This window comes from Anser brachyrhynchus (genome assembly GCF_964034855.1).
Source record: "Anser brachyrhynchus genome assembly, chromosome: 10".
Lineage (NCBI taxonomy): Eukaryota > Metazoa > Chordata > Aves > Anseriformes > Anatidae > Anser > Anser brachyrhynchus.
Genome location: NC_137705.1, coordinates 21,203,256 through 21,224,130, shown reverse-complemented (window position 1 = coordinate 21,224,130; position 20,875 = coordinate 21,203,256). Strand labels below are relative to the sequence as shown.

The 20,875-nt window shown below is 38.1% G+C and overlaps 1 protein-coding gene across 3 annotated transcripts in view; it reads left to right on the top strand.

The window, feature by feature from the left end:
- Window positions 1–20,875, top strand: part of FAM120A (family with sequence similarity 120 member A) — a 54,003-nt gene that overhangs the window by 30,684 nt on the left and 2,444 nt on the right. For 2 of the 3 annotated variants that reach the window (XM_080606496.1, XM_080606497.1), the window contains exons 11-17: window positions 5,331–5,580; window positions 6,937–7,051; window positions 10,797–11,006; window positions 11,962–12,145; window positions 13,124–13,261; window positions 14,731–14,872; window positions 18,569–18,665. In XM_080606496.1, coding sequence (XP_080462622.1) covers window positions 5,331–5,580; window positions 6,937–7,051; window positions 10,797–11,006; window positions 11,962–12,145; window positions 13,124–13,261; window positions 14,731–14,872; window positions 18,569–18,665 — 1,136 coding nt within the window. The remainder of the gene's footprint in view (window positions 1–5,330; window positions 5,581–6,936; window positions 7,052–10,796; window positions 11,007–11,961; window positions 12,146–13,123; window positions 13,262–14,730; window positions 14,873–18,568; window positions 18,666–20,875) is intronic. The other variant, XM_080606498.1, reaches the window with a different exon arrangement.

The window sequence follows — 20,875 nt, the reverse complement described above, 5'->3', positions numbered from 1 at the left end:
CTAGAGCTGGAGGAATTTGACTTACTCGATCCATGGATAATGCAAAAAGATGTTCTTACTTTGAAATATTATTTCTTGTAGTTTAAGAACTTGAAATGGTACCCTTTCTAAACAAGTTCTGGGGTTTATTTTTTAAAGTATATGCTTAAGCTGCTGTCAGGCTTGCAGCAAGTAATGTCATATTTTGATGTAGTTTTCAAAGTATATGGCAGAACTTGATTAAAAGAAACTTGTATTCTGAGCATATGCATGCAAATTCGTGTGCTTTTTTCCCCCCTCGAGGACGAGACATGCATATGTTAACTTTCCCTGTCTTCCCCTCTGTCCTCCCAAATGTATAATTAAATGTGCTTCAGTGAATTTTGCAAGTCTGTTTAGTAACTTTCAGGTGTTGACATAAAAACTTGGTTTGAAATTTGCAGAAATCAGGTGTAATGCAATTAAAGGAAGACTAAACTTTTGTGAGCAGACTTGTCAGAAGATCTTATGGCTAATTCAGTCAGAAGGATCAGTGTTAATCTCATATTAATCTGGAAGTTAACTTTTTAAGTTTTCTGCTTCCAGGAATTGCTTTTATTCCAGAAAATTCACCCTCCTCATTCTGCATTGTTTTACTTGTAAAGAAATGCATACAAGGATATGATTGAATGAACTTTACATTAGCGTCTTATAAAGGTTAAAGTAATGCTGAAACATTAAGTGGATGGCAGCAGCAGAAGTATTTATATCTAGGCTGCTGTCACTAGGCTAAATATAAGAAGCAGATACTTAGAACGTAGGAAAGCGTTATTCAGTCTTCGTGTGTAAAAGAACAAAAATAAGAATCAATTGCAAACTTCATATTCATTCCCTTTTTTCATTTTTTAATTGTTAGATGTTTTTGTACATTCATAAGGAAGATGATAATCTTCCAATGTTTGAAAAACTGTTAATCTTCGTTATTTTGTGGAATTAATATTTACCCTGTTTGAGTAATGTCTTGCGACGCATTGTCAAAACCTTAACCCTTTAAACTCAAACAACGTAATAGTATTTCAGGTTACAAGGTCATTTCAGGATTAAAATAATGAAGTTATTTGTGGTATTCATTTGACCTCATTAGACATTTGTCCTTAAGTGTACTACAATATTTGGAGTGGTGAAATAGCTAACTGCTGAAGGTCAGCTTTGGTTTTCAGAATGTTTTCATCTTGTAAGCCTAGAATGTTCTCAGTAAACTGCTGGAATACATATATGATCTCTATTTTCTGTTCATTTATGCTGCTTTTCAGAGGTTTATTCTCAGTGGAGGCTAAGAACACTACTGCTGACTTGGTGTAGTTACAGGAGCTCCAGCAAATCTTGCTGCAGGACACATTCAGCTACCTGACCTACTTCTGTCTTAGGACTGGCCATGCTCTTAAGAAAACAAAAATTGGAACATCTGCCCAAAGATTAGCGCTTCACTGCAAAGCTACAATTGCTAGTAAAGATAGATTTGAGCTAAGATGCACACTTGTGGCTTGGAAGGGCTAGGTTACACGAATGCGTTTCTTTTGGTTGTCTCTGTTACGGAGTAGCAAGAATTAGGTAGCCTGTGCCAGACAGAGGGAGAGAATAGCGTCTCAAATGGCAAGAGCAGATTTCTCAAATTGATTTGTCACACTCGTTGGCTGCTACTAACTTCTCTGAGGACTACAACACAAGCTATAATGAACTGACAGTGGTGATTCCCCTTTAGTGCCTTTATTTTTATCACTGCTCTGAAAAAAATAAGTATGAAACAGTAATTAACAGAAAAAATCAGAAGAATTAAGAAATTAATTTCTAAAGGCATGTATACTTTCCCTAGGTTTATGTGGAGAATTGATGATTCTACTAATGCATCTAAAATTCTGTCATCTTTATTGTACAAACCATTACACTGGCAATATAATAATTGTGTGTGAATAATTTGCAAGTACATTGTGTGTGAGGGTTATAGGAAGCTGTGAAAAGTACACAATAAACTTGATATGTCAGTATTAGTACTAAATTTATAGACAGTAAGATAATGGATCTTTCTTAAAATGGACTTCTTTCTGTCTTTCAAATCATTATTTTTATGTAGTTGAAAAGTCAAAAACAACAGATCTGCTGGAAGAGGTAGTCAGTGAGGTTTTTTAGTAATAATTGCCTGCTAAGTAATGCCTTTGCTGTACATGTCCTCATGTCTCCTCCCAGAGGACATGAAAAGCTGAATTGCAAAGTTCTTCATTGTGCTTTTACTGCCAAGTGTGCAGCGTTGGCTGTGCTCCCCTTCCTTGTGAGGGGATACAGTCAAAATGTCTGACTTGCTCTTCTTTTCAAGCTCTGAAATGGGTTATTTCCCCGGTTCTAATAAATATATGTATGTAGATGAAACCATCTGCCCTTTCCACTCTGCAAAAACGCACACTTGTACAAGCTGTCGTAACTCCTGGTTGGATCCGAGGGTTTGTTATTTTAAGCCTAGCCATCTTGTGATGTACTGTTCTCCATCAAGGATGTATTCAGCTGACACTGTTTCTGCCAAAAGGAAAGCCGTATCTTGGGCAATAGCCCTTTTGCAAAATCAAGCATGCGTAGCTCAAGCTGTACTGTCAATGATGATGACAAGGCTAGAAGAGTCTTGATTAATTTTCATTAGCTAGCTCATTTTCTGATGGTGGTGGGTAACTCACACCTCATGTTCAGATCATGGAAAAAAAATGCAAAGAGAATACCAGAAAAATCTGAGTCACAGGTAGCGGTGAGGGCTCTAACAGACAGCTGGAGCATGCAGAATGCTGCTGCTAATGGCTTCAGAGCCTGTAACAGCATTCACAGGTGTTTATCAAGCTAGTTAGCTTAGTGCAGGTTGGTGCTGACCTTTTTTGCTCTTGGACAGGCCATCAGTGTCCTAAGGGTGATGGTTAAAGCAGACATCAGTACGCAGTGCATTTACTTGGGCTACTGTGAGTAGTCAAATCTACTGATCGGCAGCAGGAGGAAGTTTAGTATAAAAAACAGCATAATTAGCTCTGTGGTGTCGTGGCTGAACATCCTCTGATCCTGAGTGTTTGTTGTTGCTAATGCAGTCTTCAGGGGAGACGTTTCTTATCTCCAAGTGGAAGTCCTGGAAAGAAAACACAAAGCGTTCCTCTGAGGACAGAGATACTCAGCAGTTGAGGAAGATGGCATTTTTGGCAGCAGTCCCAGTACAGAGTTGTCAAATGTGTAAGAAAGGCCCTGGAGAAATAGATACGGACAAGTCCTAGATTCGTCTGTTATGTTAAAGGCTAAATTTGAGTGAACAGTACTGCAGTTACTTTTTGACTTGATACAGCTGTAATTCCTCCTTTCCATCATATGGGGGGGAGGGAAATGTTTGCCAGTCCACTAGACTGCCCTTCATATTAAACCACTCTCCAAGAAGAATGGTTATCTTTCCCAAAATAACCATTACTCGGCGTAATTTTGAAACCAGGGTGGATCTCCAGCAGGTATGGTATTACTGAGGAAGGTACCTTTTGAGGGAAAACGAATGTTTTTGTTCTGTTTTTACAGACCATTTGTGTTCTGTAAAGCTCTGTCTCCTTGCTGTCATCTGCTGTTAGAGGAGTGGTGAAAGCTGGAGGGGTGGTCTTCTGAGGGTGCTTAGATGTGTGCTCACAAAATTTGCATCTAGTCCCCTCTGGAGGGGCATCCAAACTGAGAAACTGAGTGTAGCTGGGAGTATTGTCTCTGTTGTCAAAAGGAGGTTGAAGGGAAGAAGAGAAGAACTCCAAAACACAAATAACTGGTTTATGTCAATTGTCAACAGTTTGGCTTTCTCACTGCTGAACAGATTAAGCTGTCCTGCATAGTAGCCTCATTGTTTTCCCTAGCCATTTGCTGGGAGAGCTAAGGTTTTGGTCCAAAAGTACCTCTTGCTTCCAAGACGTAAAGCAATTAAACTAGTATTTGAAAGCCTTTGTAAAATCCGTCCTTTCATGTGTCCATGTTTACTGTCCCAGGCCTAAACAAGAAGTGAACACCAGCGTGATACACCCTGCACAAATAACAGAGTAGCTCTGCTGGCTGTTAAAGCCCATCTTAAATAGCTGAGCGGCACATTAAAAACTGGGAGCAACCAAAATAGAACATGATTTTGTCGTGAGGCTACCGACTAAATATATCAGAATATTTATTTTCATTGCTGCGTGTTATCTGTAAAACTTAGCCTGAGGTCTATAAAACATAGCTATACTGCTAGAGTAGTTTTAGTCCAGAAAAGCATGAGAGGGTGCTTTAAGGTATTCTGGAGCTTCTTTTATAATCCAGATCATGGCCTCTGCCATGGTTTGCCTGCCCCTCATTATGAAATCATTTGCAAAGCTGATGTCTGATTGCTGAAGGAGACTTTGTAGCTGTGAGAGCTATCCTGGCACCAGCGGTACTCTCCTCTCAATCCCTAACCGAAAGGCTTCCAGCAGAAAGAGCAGGTCTGTTCTCCTGCGCCGCTTTGCTAGTGGAGGAATCTCTCCGGGCTGTAACCTGAAGCTTCACTAACAAGCTCCTTGAGTCTTTCCACACTGCATAACTGGGCTCTGAGTTAAGAAGGGTGCAAACAAATTTTGAGCTGTGTTAAACTTGGGGTCATCCCAAGGCCAAAGATATCATTTCTCAGCCTTGACTTTTTTTTTTTAAATTGTGTTCTGTTTTAGTTGCCGTCAAACATAAAGAAGGGAGGGGCTTTAGCAGCAATATGGAGTTGAACACAGTTTTCATAGGTGAAAGACAGCATAGCAGACAAAAAATACTAACCTCTTCATAAAAAGCAGTGCTGTAAATTGAAAGGCATGTGCAAATTTCGTAAAATGCTAATTAGAAAAAAAAACAACAACATATAAACCCATATTTGAGATCTAATTCCATTGCAGTATTTGAACAACTATGAAGAAGTATGACATAAGCTTTAAATCTGATTTAAATAAAATCACTAAGGTCATATTGTTCCTAAAAGAGCACATCTAGAAAAATATTTGTATTTATGTACTGATTTTATTGTATTGCTGTAGGTTTTTGATCAATGATGCAGATACTTTAGAGGAAAGTATTGCATATTGATTTGAAAATAATTATTGTAACATTCCTAGTGTACACTTGGTTGCATGCGCTTATTTTGTAAGTGATGGTAATTAAAGGATGGTCCATGCAGAATTTGACTTGACAATACAACAGTGTGATGAGGATGTATCACAATCTCAAAGCGATACTTTTGGGAACAAAGTCTCTTGCATAGAAATTTTTCAATATGTGATACTTCTTAACCCTGAGTTCTCTTTCTTTCAATTGTTGTCATGTTATAGTTTCACCGGTGATAATTAAGGAATGGGCTGCTTACAAAGGAAAATCTCCACAAACCCCTGAGCTGGTGGAAGCACTTGCGTTCAGGGAATGGACCTGTCCTAATCTGAAGAAGCTGTGGCTGGGAAAAGCAGTGGAAGATAAGAACCGAAGAATGAGGGCATTTTTGGCTTGTATGAGATCAGATACACCAGCAATGCTCAATCCAACTAATGTGCCCACTCATCTTATGGTGCTCTGTTGTGTACTAAGGTCAGTGTTACCTTGTGGTAAAACAGAATGAAGGAAAGGTTTTACTTTTCAGCATGAACTCTCTGATATATCTAACTTTGTATTAAACCGGGTATAGAAGGTGTTAATTCCTATTTGCAACTTCGCTGGGTTTGTTTCATTTTTAAAATGTCACTTTTGGCAGTCTTTAAAGCATGCTATATACTTCAAGGTTTCTTTCTTCAGTCTCTGGAGAACTGAAAGGAAGAGAAAAAAAATCTTGTGTTGCAAAGAGGCCACTGTAGCATCTGAATTAATTTACCCTTACTATACTCAAGGCTTCAACTTCAAGAAAAAAAAAAATTGGAGTCTCAGAGGCTGTGATGGTGAAGCTGTAAAGCAAAATAGTAAGCTCTTCAGAGAACAGCTGTTTAACAGCTTATTGGGATTGAAAGTGGATGTGAATGATAGTCTGCCTATGGTGTGTTTAGGTTCCCTGTGATAGAGTTGCTCATCTGGTTGAGATGATGATAACCAACACTTGAAGTATACTACTAAAAAGAAAGTCACAAAGTCCAAAATGTTTATTTAATTTTCAGAATGAAAATTGAACTAGAAATGAAAGTTGCTCACCTTTTTGGGAAGGTGTGATTATTTCAGTATGACTAGCTTATAAATCTGGCAGAATGCAGGGTTGGCTTGTTGCACAGGAGAATTTTTAAGCCATTTTTGAGAGTGATAAATGTAAATTTGTGTTCAGTTCTATCCTATTATGTCTTGCCTTTTGAGCACTGAAAGTCCTTTTTCTCCTTTTAGAGTAGTAACTATACAGAAGAATAGACAAATAGTATCTTAAAGCAGAGCTACTCATTCATTTGGATAGCATGTTTCTTTACTGTGACATATGGCATATATAAATTGTTGTTTACTTAGACATGAAGTTTCATTGGCTACTTATCTGAAGTGGAGACCATAAAATTCACTGACTAAGTCATTTTTGAGTAGCATGTTATTTGGAAGCCATGTTCACAAATCTTTTTACCATTAGTGTTTTTTTTTTTTGTAAAGACCAACAACCTTAACATTATTTTATTTTTAGGTGTATCAGAAACCACTTATGTTTTAAAATCTATTTCAGTGGCCTGTCTTCCACCTCTTCGCTTGGAAGCAGGTCATTCTGTTGTGAATTGCAGAAGTGATTCACAGCCAGTCTGTGTTTGGTTTGATCTTTAATCTTCAAATCTATTTAACATTTTGGCTGTTCTAACTATTGAAATCTAGACAACAAAAAATATTTCTGTTTTTGATGTTGCATTCTGCTGACTTCTGATCAAGTAAAATGCTGCTTGATTTATCTGCTAAAGGAAACTATTGGCTAATGACTGGCTTCCTCTGTAGGTATATGGTACAGTGGCCAGGGGTTCGTATACTTCGTCGCCAGGAACTCGATGCTTTTCTTGCCCAAGCGTTGTCTCCAAAGCTCTATGAACCTGACCAGCTTCAGGAACTAAAGGTAGCTCTTAACTATAATTTCCATAACTTAAGAGATTTATTTCCAGCTGACACACGTTGATAACTGTAGCAGGTGATGCATAAATGCCTGTCTCACCAAAAGCCTCGCATGTTTACGTGCACTTTCCAAAATAGTAATCTTCATATTTTTAAGCGTTGTGAAGATTGATAATCAGTCCTGTTTCTTTCACTGAGTAAATAAGTAAAATTTTAAACATGTTCTTATATTACAGAACTCCTGTCACTGTTTAACTAATTGTCTTTTGGAATTTGTAGAACAAATGTGCTTCCATTAAATAGACCTTTTTTTCTTGTGTGTAAATACAAACTTGGCTATTTTTTCATGATTCAGCATTCAGATGACTTTTAAAACAACTAAATGAAGAAGAAATGGAGAATGCCTGGTATAATCTTGAATGCTAAAATGCAGGATTATAAAAGGAAAACATACAGAATTGTAGAAAAATTATTTTAAGGATTTTAAAAATTAAGATCTCAGTTTCTTTTTTTCTAATATTGTAGTATTAGATGAAGTAAATACAGATAAAGTTGTTTAGTGTAGTGTCTTTATTGTAAATACAGAATGCCTGTCAGTCTGTGCAACATCATCTTACTCCAGAGGATTTCTCCACCCAGCTATCACATGCTCACAGTGCAGTTTTCTCTTCCAGCCTTTTAGTTAAATACGAGATTTGGTCTTTGGTTTTTGGTCCTACATTGTTAGCTCATGAAATTTGTTTAGAACCTAAAAAAAAAAAAAATCTCTACTGTGAATAAAATGGTAGAATTTAGCCCTTCATTTGAAGCAAACATTTTTCTGAATGGAAATAATTATAGATACGGTTTTCTACATAGCATAGGTTACATCAAGTAGTGTATCTGATAACTAGAAGTACTGGGAGGTATTAGGATGTATAAGGAATGGACAACTGGAAGTGATCTATCTGATCTCCTGTCTGCTTTCATGATCAACATAGTAAAGGAGGGGAGATGCTGATCACCTCATCACATAACCTTCTGTTGAAATCATTTTGAATGGTCTTTTTCATATATAGGGCTTAAGTCAGGAAAGTCTAGTTATCCGTTCTGCTCCCAGCTGCGCTCCTTAGTTAAATTGGCAAGGAGAAGCCGGGTATGTATTTTTCAAGTTACTCATATTCACAGGTACACACTGCAAAGGGGCACAGACAAAAGCAGCAGTCCTAGCATTGCTCTTCCAAGAAGAAACCGTTATTAAGCTCATGCAGATTTCATCTATTAGGCTTTTCTAAGGAACGTTTTGCCACTAAAACCTGGTCAGCAAGAGCATTTTTAAAGCCAGCAAGTGACTGTTTCTCTTTTATGGGTGATGAGCAGAGCCTGGCTTGCATTCCTGCATGTAGCAACCTGGCAAGGATTTCTCAGTCTATAAACTAAATCAATCTGCTTGTGGAAACCCAACACCTTAGCCATAGAAATACTAATAAGTGTCAGGGGAAGAAAACGCTACACAATCTATTTGAACTTGTCACGCAGCAACTAGTGTTACCAATGTTACCAATCTTAATGGCAGAGTTAACAGAAAAATTAAATCGTCTTCCTTTTCCCATATTCTGAAGAATGAAAAAGAAAATCCAACAGGAAAAATTTATTTGGCTGTTCTATCACTGTTGAAAAAGATATGAAGAAATACATAGGAGGACAGCTACAATGAACATCTGATGAGTTCATGCAGGACCACTTGTTTGCTTCAGCACTCAAGACTGGATTGCTGGTAACATGAATTATAAGCATATTAGGGTCTCGAGAACAGCATTTTTGAGTATTGCTCATTAGCATTAATTCCTTGAACAGAGGCTAAATGTAAATGCAGTCTGTCAAGAGAATCATTCAGATGTTTGCCGGAACTCCTTTTCAAGGGAGACATTCATGCTGGAAGCCCTGTGTGCTTACTGGGCCTTTCTGAATTGAATCTCAGAGGTTCTGGCTCTAAGACGACAGCAATTGTGTGAGGAGCAGTGCTTTGTCTTCAGGGAAGCAGTGGCAAACCTCTACCAAAGGAACAAACTGATAGTGAGTTATCCTGTATGCTCAGAAGAAATACAGATGGTCTTATCTGAGTGACAAACACTGGATGTAGCAGAGTAGGAGGGGAGAGCCTTTCAAAGTCTCAGTGAGAGCATGGTTTAAGATATCTACCTCAAGCTCCTAAAGGGGAGTAATTGTACCTGTAGATATCAGTGGAAACTCTAACGACAGTTTTGTAGGCAAGGCTGGATGCATCAAAAACAGCAGAGTATCAGCAATGTAGCATTCAATATCTGTTTTCAAAACACAGCACAATAAACACATAACATGCAGGGGCAGAGATTTTGGAAAAGTTATATACAAGAGTTATCAAAGACTTGATGCAAAGAGGAGGAAACCCCACTGTGAAAATTGCTGGTCTTGGAGATCTAAGAAAGGAATTCCTAGAAAAAATATTTTTTACATTCCAACACAAAATGAAAGGCAGAGACAAGGCAAGTGATGAGTAGCATACAATATTTTTGTTTAATAGAAATTGTTCTCCAAGTATTAATTTTAAATCATACATGAAGAGTAATGTGGATGATTTGCATAATGTGTCTTGGTTAACTGAAAGATGCAATGTTTCATGTGCTGTTGTTACTGTCTTCATATGAAGCAGCTGCTTCTCTTTTTGTTGAAGTCAGACAGAAAGAGCAGCTGAGTTTGAACCCAGCTGCATATCTGCAAAACGATCTGGATAGTCTTTTGGATCTTAAAGGTTGCTTATGCATAAGGAAGGTAATGTAGTTTAATTTTAAAATTTAATACCAAGGTCTTTAAAATGTTCCCAAGAAGGGGATGGTATTTTCAAAGGTGTTTTAGAGGACAGCAGTGATGATATTTTCTTATTCTAAAGCTAAAAATGAATTTGCTGTAAGCAAATCCTTTTTTCTTTCCCCCATCAGCTGCTAGTCACTATGTAATTCTACCTTTGTTTACCTATCCTGCATCCTAAATACAGTTGTCGTATTCATAAAAATATCACTTCATTTATAGGAGACACATTCTAACATAGCAAAATCTTGAACCAAGCTATTATAAAATCCATTATTAAACGCATTGGAAAGGAAATGTGGTATGTAGGAATTAAAATTGAATGCTAACATAGAGCTCATTCCTGAAACTTTCCTTAAGAAAAATCACAGAAGCACAAGATTATTTGAAATGAATTTTTTAATGAACTTTTCTACTGCTGACTTCCTATAAATGTTTGTAAAGCTTTTCTTTACTTTAATATGGTTCAGCCTTGTTGGAAAAAAAAGAAAAACTGTACTGTATAGTACTGCATATTTATCAATGATATTACTGCAGCTAAAGTATGCATCGGATGTGTTTTAGACACTACACACCGCAAATTCAAGATGTGTATTTTACTTAGAGCTTTTACTGACGTCTTGATAATGAATTGAATTCAAATAATTTCTTACGCTTTGTTGTTAAGAAATAGCTTTTTACTTTTATTTCTCGCCTCTAGAGTTGGTGGATGGGAACAGCAGCCTTCCTGAGTATTGCAATTTTGCATATATAGGTTATAGATTCCCATGGATTCTTCTAGTCAAACTGGCCATTACATGTGAAAAGTCTGATAACCTTTTAAAATCACTGTTTTCGAGAGTTTTGAAAATAATGCAACTATTGGAATAACTCTGAATCATATCACATTATTATCTTACTAAATAAACTATTTTTTTAACCAGATTGAGAATCTCGATCCCCGAGGAATTCAGCTGTCTGCTTTATTTATGAGTGGTGTCGATATGGCACTTTTTGCAAACGATGCTTGTGGGCAGCCAATTCCGTGGGAGCACTGCTGTCCGTGGATGTATTTTGATGGAAAATTATTCCAGACCAAGCTCATCAAAGCAAGCCGGGAGAAAGTTCCGCTCATTGACCTCTGTGATGGTCAGGTGTGTAGTTGCAGAAGTGTGACAGAATATTGTATGCTAGATTTTCAGAAGTGTTAGGTGTGTTTTATCAGTCATTTACTTCACACATCATCTCTCTGCTTAAAAGGGATATACAAAGTGGATGGCTAATAGATACTTGTCAGCTCTATTTACTTTCTTAACTCCGTTGTTGAGCTAGCAACTGTGTCAGAAAGGACTGAGCTGCCATAGTTTTACAATGAAAGGAAATTTCCGATTTATTTTAAAGAGTGCGAAGTCATTCTTATAGTCCTTAAGCTCAAAATCTTTTCACGTTTCTTACAGCCATCATAAAATACAACTGAATTAGATTTTTTATATACCTAGTTTATTTGAAGTTATTATCTAACTGTAAAAACGGAATCTGATAAAATTAACAGTTTACCGAGTGACCAAAACTTTTTTTCCCCAACTGTTTGGGAGGTATGAAATCTTTTAACAAAACAGCTTACTTCCTACTTCTGACTCAATGGAAACTCCTTTTAGATTAGATGTTGATGGTGGCTGTGGTCACACTCAGGCTTGTTAGCCTCCAGACAAATTTTGTTTTGCAGTCCAGGCTTACAATGATTATTCTGTTTAAAGTTTAAAGGGCTGCATTAAGTTTTCAGGAGACTATACACTGAAGTTTCTCAGTTAATTTCTGGAAAACCCTTTTTAACTTTTAAAATTTAGGTGTTTTCAACTTCTAAACTGTCTCAGTTTAGACTCCCATCTCTCTACTGATAAATAAGGATTTTCTTGTGAACACATGATATATCGTTGAGCTATTAGTAGGTATGCAAGATAAATTATTGTAATTTACTAGCTAGCCTTGTGGTACTTATGTACTCCTCTGTTCTCTTGCTTTCTTCTTTGAATTTGTTCTGTGAACATAGCTTTGTACAATTGAAACCAGAATTCTAACATCTGTTTCTGACCTTCTCTTTATTCATAGGCTGAGCAGGCAGCCAAGGTTGAAAAGATGCGTCAGAGCATCCTAGAAGGATTAAATTTCTCCAGGCAGAACCATCCTCTCCCTTTCCCACCTCCACCTGCCATGCCTTTCTATCCAGCTTCTATGTATCCTCGACACTTCGGGCCAGTCCCACCACCTCAGGGCAGGGGGAGAGGCTTTGCTGGTAAGTGATGGGGCAGCAGTGCAAAACACATGGGCATGAAGCGTTACCTTGTTTTTCACATTCCCCAAATTGAACTGATTTGCTTGTTCAATTTCATAGGAAAAATACATAAAAACAACTGTTTGGCACGTATTGTCCTGTGCCAATCACTGCATTTTATTGTTATTTTTATTAGCTGTAGCCTGGCATCATGGAATGTGTTGTATTGCTGCATATTTCCATAAGGATTTTTAGTAGCTGTGCCAGACCACAATGTTTTTACAGCTATTGTATGAAAAAGCAAAAAAAAAAAGAGGAACAGATCAACACTGGATGATATGAAAAGGCTCTTAAATGAACTGTACTTTGCTTCAAAATGTTCATGTTTATAAATATGAAGAGTACCTAAATGAATGGACGCAGTCTAACTCTCGGAGTTGAAGACAACCTTTCCTCCTCCCCACCCCTCTCTATTTTGCTACAGTCATTTAACCATTGGCACCCTCGAGTGTAAATACTGGAGAGCACTGGTTAAACCATTCCAGGCTGTTTCTACAATGATTCCCTTTTTCAAAACCACCCCCAGGTGCGTAGGACCGTAGTGTATCGATGCTGGCCATTCAGAGCAAGACGTTCTTGGGGTGCCACCACTGTAGCCATTGAAGCTCATTGCCAAAAAGTAGCTGCAAGCACCTGTGTGCTCGTTGCGCCATAGAGGCTGGTGTAGCTGTTCCAAACCCTAGCAGAAGGCCCGCTCCCTGTGGACGGGAGAGCCCGTGCTCGCCGAAAGCAGCAGGAGAGCTTTGGCCAGTGCTCCCCGAGGCACCGCATAGGCCTGGGCTGGGCCCAGGCACCTCTCACCCGGTGCACAGGAGCGCGGCCCCTGCTGCTGGCGCTGGGAGGAAGGAAGGAGGCAGCAGCGGCCCTGCTAGGGGCCTTCCCGGATGCCTGCCCCCCTCACAGCTTTTCCCCTGTCTTTCTTTACCCTGGGTCTAACAGGAGTCTATGGCTTCGGAGGCCCTTATGGGGAAACAGTAGCCACAGGTGCTTACCGGGCCTTCCGGGTGGCGGCAGCGGCAGGACACTCCGGAGCCTTCTCTGGCAATGACAGCAACAGGACTAGCAAGTTTCAGGGCGGTAATTATACCCCAAACCCTTTTCTTAGAGCTTCTGGCAACAGCTTCCTTCACTTTACGGTTTGGTCTGAGGCTTCCTACTGACTCCAGTTTCCCTCTCTCCCTAACCGTCTCGGCTCTCCCCCTCCGCAGCTGGCCCAGCTGCTGTGAGGCTGCGCTCTCCGCTCTGCTGCCCGGGCTGTCCCGGCCCCACGCACCCCTCGGTGCCAGCCTCTTGCGCCTAGAAACCCTCCTTCGGGCACAGAATAGCTGCAAACGCAACGAGCCCTTCTGTCTCCTGCGCTTTCAAATGTGAGGGTGCAGTCTGTCGTGAGCTGAACTGTGCTGGAACCTATTAACAGTCACTTCCTAAAATGTGGGGACAATTGAGCTTTTTGTAAAACAACACAGTATAAAAGTTACTGACTTCAGTTACTGCTAACCCATTCCTTGCTGGCATCAGTGTCAGTGTGGTCATAGGCGTGAGACTGACTTACACATTTGTGTGTCCATTGCTTTTCTCCTATTCGAGGTGAGACAATGGAAATCTGCAAATTCCAATCCCTCGTTTCGGGTGGAATTTTTCCATACATGTAGCTGTTCTTTCTGGCCTCTGAGCTTTTATTCTAAGAGCGAACATACCTCTAATGCTTCATTGTGTGAGTAACTTTGCCCCTGTAAATAACGTGCATTTGAAGCTGAAAGACTTGTACAGGGAAGTACAAACCTTTTTGAACTTAATACACTAGGAACTAAATCACTGATTAACGTTTGATGACTAATAGTGGCTGTGTAAATGCTGTATTTTGTAACCCTTTCAGTGCTGATGGTCTTACCAGTAACATCTGACTCAGCTGTACTTACCTTCTTGAACTATGTTTCGCCCTAGTGTTGATTTTTAAGTGCAAAATACAGATGTAAAGATGAGCAACGTGAATTAAAGTTATATTCAAATTTTGGACAGTAGCAATTTCAGCTGCTTTCTCTGGAGGTGGAAGAATAAACCTACCTTTTACACTGAGATCAGTTTAAATGCTATATTTTTATTAAGGCTTAGCATTAGTATAGATAATTCTGCCTAATAAGTTGTTTACGGGTCATCTTTGTGTCTTATACTGATACTCGATGTTCACTAAAAGTGCTTTTAAGCCTTCAAAAACTACTTCATTAGGATTGCAGGAAAAAATCTTCAGATAGCTTGTAAAATTTCACTTCAGTTTCTCAATGCTTGTTTAAATTGTGTTTTTAGTTACTGAAACTGAAGTATTCGAGATCATTTTTCTTTGCAAAATTCATACATGTTTTTAAAAAAGATGGAGGGGAGGACTCTTTAAAGTTACAGTTATTCTGAAAGACACAGAATGAAAAATAGTTTACCAATATCCAAAGAGGAAACTGTACATGTAATCTGAACCAACAAGCTTTCCATTCATTAGTAACTTTAGTGTTGCAAATGTGAAGATCAAGTTTTGGTTTTGCTTTTATGTGCAGGAGTCCAACCTATTCCTTCTCAGGGAGGGAAACTTGAAATTGCCGGCACTGTAGTCGGCCATTGGGCTGGAAGCAGACGTGGACGAGGGGGTAGAGGGCCATTTCCTCTGCAGGTCGTTTCTGTGGGAGGACCAGCGAGAGGGTAAGTGCAGTCTTGTGGAATGTACTTTTCATGTCATTTAATGATCAGGGAAATAAAAAAAAAAAAAAAAAAAAAGGAAAACGGGAAAGTTGGAGGCATTAGAAGTTTCATGCAACACATTTTAGGATACCTTACACAAATCATACCCACTGAGTATTCAAGAAAAGCGATTACATTCATGTTAAGATGTTTTTAATCGGTTATTCAGATGAGTATAAGCATTTTTATGTGCAAAAAACATTCATACTCTGAATCTGAGAGGTGAGCTGGATCGTTTTGTACAAGAAGATGACTCAGGGGCTTTCCCTTACATGAAATCAATAAATACATTATACCTGATCAAAACTGTCACAGCATTCAGGTTTTTTTTGTCATGGTAGAACATTTATAACCAAGTGTGATAAATTTTTTGATAGCTTCATTATGTAATTCTTCTGTGAAGCTGAAAACAAGGACATTTCTAGGTTTGATAGCTCACCGCTACTGTCAAGATGGGAGATGTGCTTAAAAGAATGCTAATTTCTTCATCTCTTTCATTCCGCTTCACTACAGTTGAAATTACATGTGCACAACATTTCTGAAAAATAAATAATTTGTGCAGGAATATCTAGTGTTTTACTGTTTTAAGATTGTTTTTTCCATGGGTTTATTATTCACTTCACAGAGCTGTCTATCATCTTTGATTAAGATTGCATCTGTTACAGTAAACCGTCCCAAAGTTATGTGATGAATGTATTACATGTCTCATCAACTATATTAAAGGAATGGAGTAAATTAGGTATATTTATGCTGTCTCGAGCCAGGAAGCGTCTGAAAGAATAAGTCTCAAACTGCATAGAATAATAAAATTTCTACACTAAAAGAATAAGTCTTGAATTCCTCTCTATCCATTAATGAAGTCAAATGTGCAATATTAAGCATGGTGCTAAAGTCAGTATGAACTGTGTGAACACGTGTCTTTTGGACTGAGTGAGGAGATGGTTGGACCTGAAGCCCCGGGACAAGGGAGAGAGGCGAGAGCGGAAGGGTAAGAACAACAGAAACAAAGATGCAAAGTTCAGCAGCAGCAGACAGCATTGGTGTAAGAACAGAGCTGACACCTTAAGGGGTGCAAATTTAGTTAGGACGCTTTATTCCCAAAGTTGGGATTCAGTTGCCAGAACATATGCCTCTAGTGCTGTTTTAGACACTTCAGACAGCTCTCCTAAGCTAACTGGCTGTGCAGGTTAGCAGGACCTATAGGACACCTGTGTTCTTCTGGAGCAGCAGACCAGCTCAAGTATGTGCTGAGGCACAAGACTATTTTGCATATTTTAATCATACTCCTCAGTTTTAGTGGACAAAATAACATTTCAATGAGGCTAATGTGTGGTTATAAATTCTCCAGTCCATAGATGGACTACTACAGAGCTTTTTCCTTCAGTTAAGTACACTGACTGCACTACTGCTTGTGAAAAATGTCCAGGTAAATTATATTGCCATAATCAAGATTGCTGTCAGAGTGAGGCACCCTGAGTGGTTATCTGGAGACACCTTCAGGCTCAGACCTGTCTTACATTTATATATACCATTGACTTCATAAAATAACAGTTCCTCTATTTTCTGAAGAAGCAGATACATGAATTTGTGGAAAACAGCAGCAGCCAGAAACTAACACTGGAAAATCTCAAGTTAATTTCCCTCCTTAGCTGGGTAGCAGTCACAATACTAAAAGGATGTTATTGCCCCTTTATGCTCCATAAAGTACCTTTTTGGCAGAGAAATGCTGTTCTCCAATAGTAGCTTTTGAGGTAGGACTTAAAATACCTGATGTTTTTCTTCTGTCAGAGGCACTACCTTTGGCCAGTTAGGTTTGGATGCAAGTTGTCACCTCAGAAAGACAAGGAAGCTGCCAGAGCTAGATCTTCCTGTCTATATTAAAGCATATATTAAATCATAACTGATACTAAATTCTTTACATTTAGAATTACTAGAATTAGTCAAAGAGGAAAAGCTACCACAGGCAGGTTAGCTGTTGTTTTAGTTTGTATGAAAATTAAACGTAGTAGGAAAACACTAATGCTATTGTTCAATCTAAAGCCAAGTATTATACCAAGTATTATACAGATTGGGGTCCTTGTCTGTAGATGCCATTTCTTACTAATGAACACTTGACTAGGAAAGTGCACGTTTCATTGACTGCAATTTATCATCTAGCTGTACACAATTATTTTCCATTTTTTATCTGTTTCAGCAGAGGGGATCATGTCAAGCTTGTTTATGGCATTGTCTTATGTCTGTGCAACGCTGAACGTGAATGTTGTTCTTATATAAAATTATACCAGCTGCTTTTAACTAGCTTTGACCCATTAGTATATCTAGCGTGATACTAATCTGAGTTGGAAAAATCTATTATTCAGTTTCCTGAAGGGTATACTTTCACCACTTTAAAAAAAAAAAAAAAAAAAGGAACAGGTAAGTCATCTTAAAATCTTTGGAAAGAATGCAGTAAGAGTCTTTAAACATAAAACACAATTCTTTCCTCCTTATCCTCTGCTTTGACTTTGAAAATCCAGTATTTAATTTCTTGTACTGAATGTGGGAATTTGCAATGTGTGAGGAAAGACTCGCATGGCACAGATCGGTGTTTCTCTGCTTTGTCAGTTCAGCCTAACTGGGTTGCTACAGCATAGCAGCAGCAGGAAATAGGAGCACTGAGCAAAATCTTCATTCCTCTTTAAGCTGTTATTTGTACAGCTCATAGGGACCTTACTGGCATATGGGAATTGTTACATAATGAAACAGTAGGTATATGGATGTTAAGCATGTGGAAACATTGGGTACACAGAAGTATCCAGCAGCATCTGGCTGTCCTGTGCTAGCTTCAGGGGAGTCTGTGTTCATGTTGCGACCTCCCGGTGTTGGGTAGGGGATTTGGAGGAAAAGTAGAGCAATCACCTGTCTCCAGTAGAGACAACAGAAAGAAGTTTTAGCCAAGAAATAGTTTTTGACACAACAGTGAAGGAAGTTGCATTTCTGCAATTGATTGCATTAAAAGTTTTAGCTGAGTGAAAGTTTGTTTTGATCTAATCTTTACTGAATCAAATCAAAAAGCCACCACCTGATGTATCCTGGTTGGAATATTCCCATTTAAAAGCATCCAAACTTGATATATTGCTACATGTCAAATTGGGCTGAAGCCTCCATTTTTTCCCTCAGGTTCTTAGAAGAAATCAGATAAAAAGAAGAAAGGCAAAATAAAAAATTGCTTCAGTTTTGATGGGAGAATTCAAAATTATCTATGTCTAGCATATTTATGTGTGGGGAGTGTTATTAAATGGGAGAAATGGCCTTTCAAGTGGTTTGAGTTGTTTGCACGTTTTTTTAAGGTGGAAGTATTTTGAGCTCTGTTTTTAAAGGACTGTAAAGATAACTTGACATTTTGAAAATGTTTTTGCAAAGTTTGAAAGTACTTAGTTATTGTTTATCATAAAGTGAAATATAGAAATAGTGATTTTACTGCTAGCGAAATGAAGTTTTTTAGATTTCATACACTTGTAAGTAGTAGAACACTAATTCTTAATTAGACAGTCATGTATGAAATGTAAGTCACTAGACAGTAAAGCTAGAAAAAAACATTCTGCAAGCAAGATGAAATTTAAAGTACTTTGAGATTAAGTTGATGTGTGTTTTTTCTTCTTTTTCCTCAACTTATAGGCGTCCTAGAGGAGTTATTTCCACTCCAGTGATAAGAACTTTTGGAAGAGGCGGAAGGTACTATGGGAGAGGCTATAAAAGCCAGGGAGCAATTCAGGTAATAAAGCCATGTGCCTGACCCTCTAGTTCATAGGCTAGTATGGTATGGACTTCCAGGCCAGCTAATACTGACAAGCACAACTTGAAAATATAAAAGTGTTTCTTACAGTGATCTTGCCTATGTGTTGAAACTGTAAGCTGCACATAAAGATAACAGGCTAGTTTTGCATCTCAATCACAAGCAAACTTTGGTTATAAAGACAGAAGCGGAAAATGTATTTTGATAGGAAGGTTGTGCCTACACAGTTCTAACCAGTTGTGGGAGTAGAAGAGAATTTAGAAAAATGGGAGAAATACAAAGCTGAAACAAATTAGCAGTTTCTGTTCCCACCCCCAGTCTTTCCCGTTTTTTTTTTTTTTTTTTTCCTGGAGCCACAGTCCAATCTCATGAAGAAAAAATAGTAGCAGTAGAAGATTTTTTGCTGCTGCATGGCTCCAAATCAAAGAACTTATATTAAACTTCTAGGAAACAACAGACCAGTCTTTGCCCCCTGAGCACACAGTTTCATTTTTGATGACAATATACAAAGAGTCTGTGGATCATAATTTTTGTCTTTTCCACGGATCCTTTAAATATAGCTGAAGCAAACTGATGTTTCATATTAAATGCGAATTGCTTCAGAGTTGTGTTTTCTTCCCTTTTTTCATTGTTCTTACTGCTATGCAGTTTTCAATATTGAAAATCCCAAGGGTAATGGATGAGTGGGTAGTAAATAGGCAGAAAACTTTCACAATAAACGTATCATATGGTTCTTTGATTTGTCATGTAGACATTAGAATGTAAGAGTAGCAAAATGTTTGCAGGTATCAGACGGTAAGAGAAGGGATGTTCTCCAGTGGGTAATGAAGCAACTATTAACTTAAAGTAAAACTTGCTGTTTTAGATGTAAAAATGGAAATACTTCTCTTGTTAAATTTCTATTTACACAGATTGTGTTGTCTATAGATGTACTTATGTATTTAAAGTTTTAGCTCTTGTACTTTAAATAGAAGAGAAACCACTATTAATTATATAGTATCTCATTTCCAAGTACTTAATCCCATGAAATAAAGCAAGCCTGGAGAAGGAGTTCCCAAATATTCTGGGCTTCCTGCAGGTTTACATATGTAAATGTAGTTCAGAGAGGACCTGCAGGTAAGATGGTAGACAGCCTTACCAGTTTGTGCAGTCACATTTTTATTAATAATATATTATTTGGATGGTAAATAACTTGGAATGGCAAGTAGTTTGGTCTAAAACTGTGCCTGTGATATGAAGAGGAAAGGTAAATAGTGACATTTTCTGCAAACTGGCCCTGAGCTCATCAAATTTTACTGTCGTCAGTCACTCTACTGTAGTATATGTCTCTTTTACAAGAAGAAAAAAATAAAAAAGGTGGATTAAAATGCATGTGGTAGGGAGAATTTGGGAAGCTTAATACATAACAAGTAGATCTTGATACCCAGTTAAAATTAACTGGCAACGGTGTGCTTCCCTGTCCTACAAACCTGGGCAGTTAAGGAAAGAATGCTGATGTAGGGCCAGAGTCAGACATGCACATTTGCAACAATTAAAATCTTCTCTGGAGAATCCAGTGGCTTTATTGATACAGATTATGAGGTGCCATGGATAAAGGTTGGAGAATCTGACGGAAATAAGCAGTTTGTATTTATTGAACATAAGACATGCTTATTTCTTCACAAGATAAGATCTTTCACTCTTGATCTGGAAACACAAAAAAGCATGTATTTAAAATATAATGCTTACTAAAGCCTGAAAAAAGTACATTTACACACATGATAAATACTCATTGTTCTCATATGCCAATTATATTCCTATGCAATGTTAATCCAGAATATTTTCTGATTTCTCTAGAAAACAAGGCTTATGATACTGATAGTAGAGAACAACAGTTCTTAAGTTTTTCACCTGCAAAACCTTTCAGTCATTCATGAGAGTACTAACCATGCTGGCTTTAGTATGTCAGAATTATTACACTACGAAACTGTGTGCTATTGTTCAAATTGTATAAGATATCCATATCTTAGTCATTTCTTAGTATTTGACTTTGTTAACAGCATGACAGATAAGTACAGTACATCGCTTCTTAGCGACCCAACCTACTTACTTCTTGTTGTTTAAAGCCTGTTATGTTTCTGGAATGCTAAGATTCATTGCTACAGATGCTTAAAAACTAAATATACATTCTAATGCTGCATAAGTATGTT